The sequence below is a fragment of the Falco cherrug genome, chromosome 7, assembly GCF_023634085.1.
Source record: "Falco cherrug isolate bFalChe1 chromosome 7, bFalChe1.pri, whole genome shotgun sequence".
NCBI classification, from domain to species: domain Eukaryota; kingdom Metazoa; phylum Chordata; class Aves; order Falconiformes; family Falconidae; genus Falco; species Falco cherrug.
The window spans coordinates 147311-158481 of NC_073703.1; the positions used below are offsets into that span (position 1 = coordinate 147311).

The 11171-nt window shown below is 50.1% G+C and overlaps 1 protein-coding gene across 3 annotated transcripts in view; it reads right to left on the reverse strand.

Moving 5' to 3' along the window:
- ALPK3 (alpha kinase 3) overlaps window positions 1-11171 on the reverse strand; it is a 34533-nt gene that overhangs the window by 2215 nt on the left and 21147 nt on the right. For all 3 annotated transcript variants that reach the window (XM_055716606.1, XM_027802816.2, XM_027802815.2), the window contains 8 exons: window positions 9860-10868; window positions 4410-6258; window positions 3136-3283; window positions 1606-1733; window positions 1296-1331; window positions 900-1174; window positions 457-545; window positions 14-231 (listed from right to left, as the gene is read on the reverse strand). In XM_055716606.1, the coding sequence (XP_055572581.1) occupies window positions 14-231; window positions 457-545; window positions 900-1174; window positions 1296-1331; window positions 1606-1733; window positions 3136-3283; window positions 4410-6258; window positions 9860-10868 (3752 nt within the window). The remainder of the gene's footprint in view (window positions 1-13; window positions 232-456; window positions 546-899; window positions 1175-1295; window positions 1332-1605; window positions 1734-3135; window positions 3284-4409; window positions 6259-9859; window positions 10869-11171) is intronic.

Genomic DNA, 11171 nt, shown 5'->3' on the forward strand with positions numbered 1-11171 from the left:
GAGATCCCTTTACCTTCCATGTCAGTCACAAGGATGTTTCCATTTGTCCACTGGTAGACCCAATGCTGAAAAGTGCAGCATTTGAGCACAATCTCTGAGGTGCCTCGTGCCACCAAGTTGCCATCTCTCTCAGTGACACAGTACTGCTCACAGGGCCCGCCCAAGTCCTCCTCCATTGTGGCATAAGGGATGTTGTTGGCCGGGCGGTAGATCAGATACAGAGGAATTATCCTGTGTGGGAGCATACAGATGGGGTCAGCATCAGCTGCTGAGCTCTCCCACTGCAACAAGTGGAGATTCACACCGCAACCCTGGCTTTTGCATTTGCCCCAACACCTCTTCTGTCTGAGGGACATCCCTTTGGGATGTTCCCAGCACCCATGGGGAACTCTCTCACTATGCCCCAGCATGCTCTGCTGGGATGTCAAGCCAGTGGAGCTGCAGCACCTTACTTACTCGGGCACTGCTCCAAAATCAGGTACAGCTCGTGCCTCAGCAGCAAAGATCTTGCAGTACTCACGGCTGGAGTTCTGGATTTTACATTCCTGGAGATGCAAACAGAAGAGTCAGGGACCTGTTTTGTCTTGTACCAATGCCTCCCTGGGACCCTGTGCCTGGCCAGGCATCCCCTGGGCCCACTGCCAGTTGCTTCCCTGTCCTGGTGGTCAAAGGACAAGGGACAGGAAAGCTCGGAGCAGCTCCATGTTGCTCAGAGAGAAGAGCTGAAGCAAAGTACAACAAGGACATCACCAGCTCACTGGAACGTGGCCCCACCCCTCCAAAGCATTCAAAAAGTGGAAGGAAATGGAGCATGTGGGCACGAAGGTGGGGACCATGGCATAGGCAGATGGGGAGGGTGTGGGGGAAACAGGTGGAAGGTGACCCACAAGGATGCCCACCTGGATGGTGATATCGTAGTTCTTCTCAATAAGGCTGTTCTCATTCTTGGTCCCAAAGGCAATGAAATTGTGCACTTTGATGACACAGGTGCAGCCAGACTCAAAGACAGGCTCCAGGCCATAGATAGCTCTGGCACGGCAGGCTTTGCGCAGGAAACCGGCACCCACTTCCACGTCCTCACTCACCACACGCCCGAAGAGTTTATCCCCCCAGTAGCCTGCGTCAGCCAAACCCTTCGCAAACACCATGGGCGTCATCTCAATCTCCTCTCCAACTGAAGGAGGGAACAGCTGGTGAGGGGGGGCAACACAGGCATGTCCTGCCCCTACCATAGAGCTGCCTGCCCCCGCACAGGAAGGGGCAGCAGTTGCAGCTAGTCAGCATGTGGCCCTTACCTTCAATCTCTTCCCGCAAAATAAATCCTGACAGCACTACAGGAGACAGAAAGCAAAGAGAAGTGTCAAGGTCCTGCCAGAGTCCCACCCTGCCCCATGCACTTCCACACCAAGGGACAGCAAGGAGGATGGTGTGAATTGCTCATAAATTAGGACATGGAGGCAGATGCATCTCACAGAGGTGGTGTTATGGGGCATGCAAGGCTCGCCCTCCACAGCCTAGCACCAAGCCCTATTTGCAGTTTGTCACACCACCCCACAGCACACCCAGGCAGCTGGGAGAGCTGTAGGGCTGCTGAGGGCTCCTCACCTTCTGGGCTGAGCAGGAAGTCAGTGGAGTCAGTGCCGTACTCGTTGCTGATCACACACCGGTAGACCCCGCAGTCCTTCTGGGATGCCTGCACAATAGCCAAGGCTGCCTGGCCCTCGTCTCCAGCACTGGAAGAAACCAGAGCATAGCCTCAGCCCTGTATGATGCGTGGAGGCACACAGGAGCCCTATGACAGCCACTGCCCTTGGAGGGCTGGAAAAGGGCTACAAAGGAAGCCAGACCAAGGGGATCCCAGCTACTCCCTGGCACCTCATGGCACCAGGAGTCCCACCCTCAAGTTTGTACTCACAGAGATGCTTATCTTCCAGGCAAGCCCTGCAAAATCTGTCTGGGATTGGGCTACACACTACTGAGCCTCTGAGTGTAGCTGAGTCAGGGCTGTGCTTGGGCTAACAGAACAACATCTGGATGAGATGGCTGGAAGCCAAACAGCCACAGAGATGTCCAGCTTAATCTTCAGCTGTTCATGAGTGAGGGTAGACACCACTCACCATCCTGCAGCCCACTCCTCTCTGAGGGACTGGCAAAGCACGAGCTCTGTATCAGTAGGCTGCCAGTCTTCCCCAGCCTGCAGCACCAAGCTTTGGTCTGGCAGTTCCTCTAGCCAAGGTGGCAACATACCTGGCAGACATGTCTCCACAAGAACCAAAGGCCTACCCCACACAGCCAGTGTGAACCAGCATGGGGGCTATAAGCCCAAGAGGCAGGACCCTCATCCTGAGACCTGCTGGCTAAGCAGGCTCTGCTCTGGTCAGCTAGAAGGCAATGGCTACTCCTGGTCCACTTGCCTGAGCTCTAATATCTGCCACAGAAGATCATTTCTGCCCACTCATTATAAAGGGATGCTCAAAGGTATCAGGCAAATCCTATCCAATGTGGACGATGTTCCCACACAAGCTTCCTTGGGCTTGACAACTAGTTGCTCTACATAATGAACCCAAAAGAGCATTTGGGATATAAGCCACCCAGCTGTCTAAACATGCTTTCCCTGTGCAATGGCAATGTCAAGAGACAGAGAGGGCACAACCAGAGCTATTTTTTCCCTGTTGGTGCTTCCCAGTGGTGGTTGCATGGAAGTGCCTGCTTGGGTGCAGCATGCAGACCCTCCCAGCACAGCTGCCACCCTCACATATATCACTTGGGGTTTTGCAGCTCACATGCAGCTCTCAAACTCTGAGATGGGCACAACACCTTCCCTGCCCTCTCTGAGGTTTCGGTTCAGCCCCTGCCCTCCCTAGGGCTCTGCTACTCAAAGCATTGGCCCTTCAGCCAAACTTCCAGATGGAGCATCAATAGGATTAATTTGGCAGCAATTCCCTATCTGGGCAATCCCTCCCTCCCCGGGCAATGAGAAGATAAAGTTCACAACATACTATGCCATGCAATGAGCTTCCCATGCAGCCTTAACAGAAGGGGCAACTTCACCCCAGTAAACACAAGGAGCTGGGTTTAAAACATGAACTCAGGGCTATGCACAAGGACTACAATGAAGCAGAGCTGGCAGGTTACCTCCTTTGGGCTTCTGCTACAGGGATCTCATCTTTGTACCACATCAGCTTAGAATCAGTCAAAATATTGAAGAACTGGCACCAAAGTTTCAGGTTTCCTGATGCATCAGAAAATTGTTCTGCCCTGATCTTACGAATCACCTGCGGAGCTAAAGACAGGGTGCAAAGAGGTCAATGGTGAGACACACAGTGCTGGCTGTAGCTCTGGGTACAGGCCAGCCTACTCCAGTGCTGCTGCTTAGGACTTTGGTGTTGGGTATCACATGTATGTCAACACAGCCTGGTATAACGTTACCTTCCCATTACCTCTGCCTGAATACATACAGTGGAATACAGGTGATACAAATTTGTTCAACAGCACAGCACTGCAATACCTAGTGAGGCTTGGCCAGAGGCAATGCAGAAAACCACTACACAATGTTGGAGGAAACAATCATCTACTGAAGTACGGATTTACCAAGGTTACTCCTACTTTTGCAAGAGTGCTGATTTCTGTGAAGATATCACCTGGCTCCCACAAGTGCTTCAACACCAGGATTACACCTTTTCAAATTCAACACCATGAAGGATCAAATTAGCATTGACCATGGAGTCATACCATACCATGGGGTTGACCACAAAAAAGGAGTGTGCATGCTGCTGATGCCCACTGGACCCCCAACCAGCATGAGTCACAGTAAGGACCAGGACATGGAGACCAAAAACAAGAGAATGATTGTTGCAGCACTCTCCAAACTATCACGCTGCAACAAGGTCTTTTACCACCTTATACCAGCATACTCTTCATACAGTCCCTCTGCTGCCTTCTCCTCATCCTGCCTCATCTAGGCCGTGTGTTCTCTCTTCTCTTACTTCTTACTTCTTCCTCTCTCTCCTTCTCTTCCTTGGCTACTCCCCCTTCATTGGCTCTCAACCACTTAACCACCCACAGCTGCACTTTATCTACATCGGCCAACCCACAGCTGTATATTATCAATGATAATTAACCCAGCTTCATTCTAATACAAATGATATGATTCCTTTAGCCAGGGAAGTCCAGGCTGCAGAGACAGGCAGTCTCAGCACTGCCGTCTCTTACATTCCTCCACGCTCCCTGTGCTAGGGAAGAAATCTTGGGACAGACTTCTGGCTTTCACACAGGCAAAGGGTGATGCTGAAAACCCTGCAAACGCACCAAACTCATGCAGCCCTAGCTGGCTATCATGGGCTCAGCTGGCCAGGTTCCCCCTGTAGGCAATAAGGAAATGTGCTTAATGGGATTACTTTTTCCCTTACCTTTAAATGGGTTATTTGTTTTCTTGGACTCTGCTGGCTGTGCTTCTGGCTTAGCATCTTCAGGGACCTCGTGGTCACCACTGCTGTCACCTGTGGGCTCCTCATACAACTTAGGAACCTCCAGTGTGGACATCTTCCTCACAAGGGTTGGCGAGCGCTGCTCTGCAGGAAGGGATGGAGCCAGGGCAGGCGACGGCAACAGGGCTATGTTATTCCTAGGTTGCCATGGTGAAATGGTAGGACTTCTCAGGTGCTCCAAGCTCTCTGGGGTTGCCTCCTCTTCCTCCCCCACCTGCTTGGTTTTTGGCAGGTATATTTTGCGCCGTGCCCCAGAAGCAAGCTCCTCTGGTGTGGCACAAGGTAGCACTGTCAAAGGGTCACCAGGGCTCTCTTTTTCAGGGCTCACTGGAGGCAAGTTGGATATGTTATTAGGAGGCTGCCCTGCTTCAGCTGCCAGCATACTGCCCACCACAATGGAGGGCACAGAGAGCTGGGGTGGTCCCTCCGCCTCAGGAGCAACCCGGGTACGTCTCTTTGGGGGCACAGGCCTGCAAGCCAGCATCTCCTTGCTGGTAACAAATTCCTCGTTAATCATGCCTGTGATCCGCCTGGATGTCCTGGGGGTCAGAGGCAAGCTCTCTGCTGTCTGGAAGAGCTGGTTGTTTTGTACCTTTTCCAAAACTCTCCTTGAGGTGCAGGGGCTCAGGCCTGCAATGCCCATCTCTGGGAGCATGGCTTCCTCTGCATTGGGCTGCTCCTTGTCCCTGGGGTCAGTGTCTTTTGTGGCATCCTGACTGCTATCTGACATTTTTAAAAGCAGCAGTAGATAGTTCTTCAAGGAGGAAACAAGGTTTTTGTGCTGCATCTCCTCCTCTAAAGACATCTCCCGAGGTCTCTCAGGCCTAGACAGGACCAGTGGTACTTGTGGCTGAACCTCAGCACCTCCTTCTAAAGTGCCTAAAGGTGCTGCCGGTTCCTGGCATGGAGCTGCAGCTGTTTGCTCTCCTCCTTCTTTCTCCTGAGGTCCTACAGGCACTGGTTTGGCACTCTCCTTCCATAAAGTGCTGGCTAAAAGCTTCTCTTGAGGGGCAGATCCATCTGCCATTTTGATTTTTGTTTCTCTGCTTGCAGGAGGCAGCAGCTGGGCTCCAGATGGGACCTCTCCTGCTGTGGCCTCTAATCCTGGGGCACCATGAGCTGCAAGCGGTACCTCCTGAGCCACCAACATCCCTGCTGCAGGAGCGGGAAGCAGCTCTTCCTTGACAAGCTGAACTGAAGCAGGAGCTGGTGTTTTAGTCTCCTGAAGTCCCAAAGGTGTCCCTCCTGCCTCCCCCTGTGAAGCCGCAGGAGATGGCTTTGTTGCACTGCTCTCTCCTGCCTCTGCACCAGGACAGCTCCCAGACAGCTCTGCTCCTGTCTCTTTGCTCTTCTCATCCTTGACTACTGTCTGTTGTGTGATTTGCTTAAGAAGAGTGTTGTCACCAGGCTCTGGAGAACTTGATTTCTTTAGCAATGGCTTCTCTTCACCTTGGCTTTTGTCTTCTTGATTTAACAGTCCTTGTTGGGTCTCTCTAACCTCAAGAGCATGGGAATGTCCTTCTGCTTGCTTCCTAGTGGGAGGGTGCTCCTTGCTGGACTGCACATGGTCTGGAGAAGGTGATGGTGGCTTTGGTGGCTCCTGAGGCCTCAGCTGAGAATTTGTCCTTTTCCCAGCCCCCCTGCTCTCCTGGGAGACAGGCACCTCTTTCCTGAGCTCCTCTAACTTACTGGCTTGCTGACCGGTCCCTACAATTGGATTGGACACTGGGTGTTTTAGGTCACTAGCAGACTGTCCCACTGCTGCTCCAACCTAGTGGGAAAAAATATATATAGAAAGTTAGCGTAATTTTACTGCCTGGGTCTGCTCAGTGGTGCTTGTGGTCCATATGTACCACATGGCACTGCCCAACTTCTGCTTCAGTCATAAGTATTAACTTGGTATCACTGATACTCACTCGTCCAGGGCCTCCTGGCTTCACCACTGTCCCGCAATAGTGGGTCCCACAGCCCCCTGTCATGCTGCACAAAACTTTTTTTTTTTTTTCTTCTAATCAACTCTTCTGCCTTTCAATGCCTTGGTTGTGCACAAAGAAGCAGGAAATCTACCTCTCTAAAACATTAAATGGTCTTTAATGCAGTTTTCTCTGACATGGTGCCTTCCCAAGGAGCAAAACTTTCCCATTTTTATCAGTCATTGCCAAGACCTTGTGTAATTTCCTTGCTCTTTTTTAAGACTCAGTGTTCCCCCTATACTATATCTGCAATCTCCACTGTGGGATTGGGTGATCGTCATGTCACACACCATCTGGATGAGGCTGCCCAAATGATTCATAGTGAAACTGTACACCATAACGTTATCTGTGCTATTCAACCATCCTGTTTCTTTGACATTCGGGAAGCTCAAATGTTTCCGACTGCAGCTTGCACACTAGCAGACATTTCAGCAAACTGACCGCTGTGATGGCTGAGCTTTACCCTGAGGAGATCTGGTGAAATCCTTCAGCCAAGGAGCACTATCTATTTTTGTAGGGTAAGGCTCAGGGGAGGCAGCAATAGCACTGATACATGCTGCGCCCAGCTGATACTCAGCTAGCAACACCAAGACAATCACATGGGAACAGGGCATGTACACAACAGGTTCTCCTTCCATCCCAGAGTATCTGCTGCTAAAGATTTTGAGGCCTCTGACTTGAGCTTTAAGCCTCCAAAATGAGGTCCATGGGAAAGGAGCGCTGTGGCACTTACCCATTCTATTTTGTGCCACTTCAGCTTCATTTGAATCTTGGAAAAAACAGGAAAGGTAATGATGGTCTCAGCAAGCCCTTCCCCTGGCCACTGTTACAACAATGTGAGTATCAGAGGACTGGGGTGGGAAGAGCAGCATTAGGGGGGGCTATTACTGCACACACAATTCAAGTCTGCTTCCTTGGTAGACTACAAAGGATGCCAAAGGCTGGGCAGTTTGTCTCTGCACACAGGGTGTGCAGAAATAGGGCTCCACAGTTCACAGGGCTGCACGGGCACCCCCCAAATGCCACACATCCCTGCTGCTGCTCCCTTAGAACCATGTCCTGGGGGTCAGAGGCAAGTTCTCTGCTTGCCTGCTTCCACAGGCTGAGTGTCACAACACAGAGCACCCCAGTGCTCAGGCTTAAAAGGTATAATTTTAAGAGACAGATAGGCTTTATACAGTGAAACCCCACTGGGTTTTACCACACTATTAGGTCCTCCAAGGCACAGAAAGGTATGGGGATGGACACTGCCCAATCTAACCGCAGGGCCAGCCCTGGGCCCTCTGCACCAGGGGCTGAGCAGCACAGTGCCCAAGGGGGCCTGAGGTGGACCAAGGGTGGTGGTTCACCGATGGATGCACAGAGCTAGCTCTACACAATGGTGCTGGTCAATAAGGGCATCTCTTTGGCTGAAGAGGACTTGGGGGAAGTTTCCTTATCATTGGTGCGCAAACTAAAGCTTATTCAGAAAAGCTTGCAGAAAGCTTTTCAGAAAGGCATCTGTCCTTAAGTAACTGTAAAACTCTTATATGCCTCTAGTTTGAGTAATAAAATTATCAATTTAAGTTAGGCAAGAGCAATCACCATGCAAATTCAGTTTCTTCCTTGCTCTCATGCATGAGGATGTTCAGATCCTGGCATTTTGGAAAGCCCTTCTGCTACAGATAAATCCAGCTCAAAAGAAAAGTCCTGAGCATGAAGCCCAGCAGCTAGTCCCAAGGTGAGGAAGATACTTATGCTATGACCTTGTCTTGTTTAAGAGAGATTAAAAAAGAAAAAGACAAGCAACCCATGTCCTGGGGAGTGAAAATATCCTCAAACACTTCAGAGTCAGCTTTAAAGGGCTTTAAAATGGCTTATCTGGTCACACGGAAGTCTGAGCCCTTTCCCCAGCATCACTACTAGCTGATGCATTCAAATTCAAATCAAAAGCATTCCCTTTTGTCTACTCAAAGGCCCACCAGCTGGCAAGTTACAGGTTTCCCTCTGTAAGTGGGTTTTTGAAGAGGAAAATACCTTTATGTATGTCAAAGGCTCAGAGATGACAGCCCAAGCCTGGCTACTACACACCAACACTTTCCGTCCTCCTTAAGAGCAAGGGGTATAAAAACGCAGAGGGAGGAAAAACTGCTTTGTCATGGGCTCACATGCACAGCAGTAATTTCTGTAGCAATATGGAATGCTGATGGGTCAAGGTTAAACATGGGTTCAGGGTGCTGCACTGTGGCAAGGCCAGGACCCAGATGCTCACTTCACTGCTTAACATAGCATTACATTACCAGTAAATGATTTTCCTGCCTACGGGTAAAAAAATCCAGAAGAAAGAAATTTTTTTTCACTGGAGCAACCAGCAGTACCACTTTCTGTATTATGCATGTTTCCACAGCCTGAAGTATTTGCATTACCTACCAAGGGAGATGGGCTGCACCCTCTGATCGTGCTGAAGTGTTTTAGTCTGTACTGAAAGTGTACACCTGCCATAGCTCAAACATCAAATACTGACAGGACCTGCAAATTGGACTCAGAACCTTTTAGCACAGAAGGGGTCATTAAAGAAAAATGGGAAATGAAAAAAGACTGGTAACTTTCAGTCTAATATTTTCATGGAAAATGCTTCAGGTTGAGTGACAAAAATAGAAGTTGACTAAAAGATGCAGTGAGGGTCAGGAGCAGGTGCTGTACCCTGGCACTGTATCAGCACCACAATGAGTCTTGCAACAGAGTTTTTCCAACAGAGAAGAGCCAAAAAATAGCCCAAATCTACTGTATACATGTTGCACTGTATTTATAAATTTATTAATAAATTTATATATAATTTATAAATTTATACTATTTATAAATTTATAAAATTCAATGACCTACGTGGCACAGCTCATGTGGTATACCTAGCACGCTGTGCTCATTTGCATGGGGGGGGCTCATTAAACACCGGCTGAAGTTCAGGTGCAGTTGCTAAACTGAACATGTCATCCGTCTCACTGCCTGCCATAAGCACAAGGCATCCACCCCCAACTATAAATAGCCATTCAGTGCTCCCTGCTTAACAGATTTGGAAACATTTTGGATGAGGTCAGCCTACAGATTAAACAAGAGAGCTCACAGCATGCCCCAGGCCACCCAGAGACCAGCTGCTTGGCTAGAGGGCCCTGACATACATCTTTGCCTCACCACCTCATCTGACAGTTATTTGGAGATGGGGTGGAAGCTCTGTTGTCTGGGCACAAAAAGTCCAGAAAGACCTTTTTCCTGGATGCTTTTGCCAGTGGAGAACTATGAAGCCTCAGCAGCAGATCCCATGGGATACATGCAGCCTCTCAGAGCTGGTGCCACAATACAATGGTGCAGCACAAATATTTTCTTGTTACAACCCCTGTGTTGGCTGTTTTCTGTCCTAGTTACCTCTGGACTGACGGCTTTGTTTCCTTCCAACTTCTGGGCTTGGTGCTGGCCTCTTTGTCCCTCAGACGGCACAGGTCCTGCCTCCATCACCTCCGAGGATGGCAGAGCATCCTCTGTCTGTCTGCTGACTGCTACAGGCTGCAGGGCAGCCTTGCTCACAGCCTCTTCCTTGGCTCCCACTTCCTCTTCCCCTGCTGCTGGCTTCACTTGCTTATCAAAATACATCTCTTTCAAAGAGAAGTGCATGTCGCCATTAGTATCATGATTCACAGCTTTCCCAGGCTCTTTGACTTTTGGACTCTTTTCCTCTTCTTGATCATTTGCCACCCTTAAACGTGCACTCCTGCGTAAAGGGACAGGAGGGGCAAACCTTGGATTTAGAGAGGGACTGGCCCTGTCTCGCCCACTTTGTTCTCTCTTGGAAGCTTCCTGCTTCACTGCGGGAGGAGCCTCCACCTTCTTTTTCTTTTTAGCTGCAGAGTCTTTTGCCACTGGCTTAGTTGCTAGGTCCTCCACAGTCTCGTAGATGTACGCAAGAAAGCTGTTCCCATTCTCCTCCACACTTTCCAAAGGGGCATCTCCATTGGTGGTCACCTCTGCTTTCAAAGGTGCTATCAGTTTGTTTGGAAAGCCTGTCACCGCATTGACTGGCTGTTCCTTTGGCTCATTAATAGACTGGGAATCTGCAACATGCACTTTTGCTGCATCCTCCTCCCACCTAGAGGCTCCTGACTGGAGATTCAGATCCCTGGCCAGCCGCCGCTTCCTCTGGAGCCGATCAGGGCTCATTCCCTGCAGCTTCTCCACCTCCACATTTTCTTTCCCTCGTTTCTTGCCTTGTTCTATCTCTTGCAACTTTTCTTCAGCTTTTCTCTTAATTTTGTCAAACCACTTCTGATGGATTTTGAATTCCGTCATCATTCCCACTTCCAACACACCAGAGCAGGACACAATGCCTTTGTTATTTCTAGCTGAGGCCTGGTAAATGCCTGCATCTTCTTCTTGGCACCTGGAAACCAAAAGCTCTGCATGAGACCTGCCCATCCTCCCCAGGCACTATGGCTGGGCACACAGGCATACATGCTGTCCCACTTCTTGCTCCACAGGGGCCAGAAGACAAAGACATGGCCCTTGAGGTACCTGTGGTAGGCCTGGAGCTGGCCTCCCTCCCCAGGCTCTGCCTGTTCTCAGCACTAGCAGATAAGCAAGTTGGATGTTAAACCAGTACTCAGCTCTGCCCTGAGCTGTAACTCTGATAAGAGGGCTGTGATTGAGGAGGAACAGCTAGCACCAGGCGTCCCAGCTGTTCTTG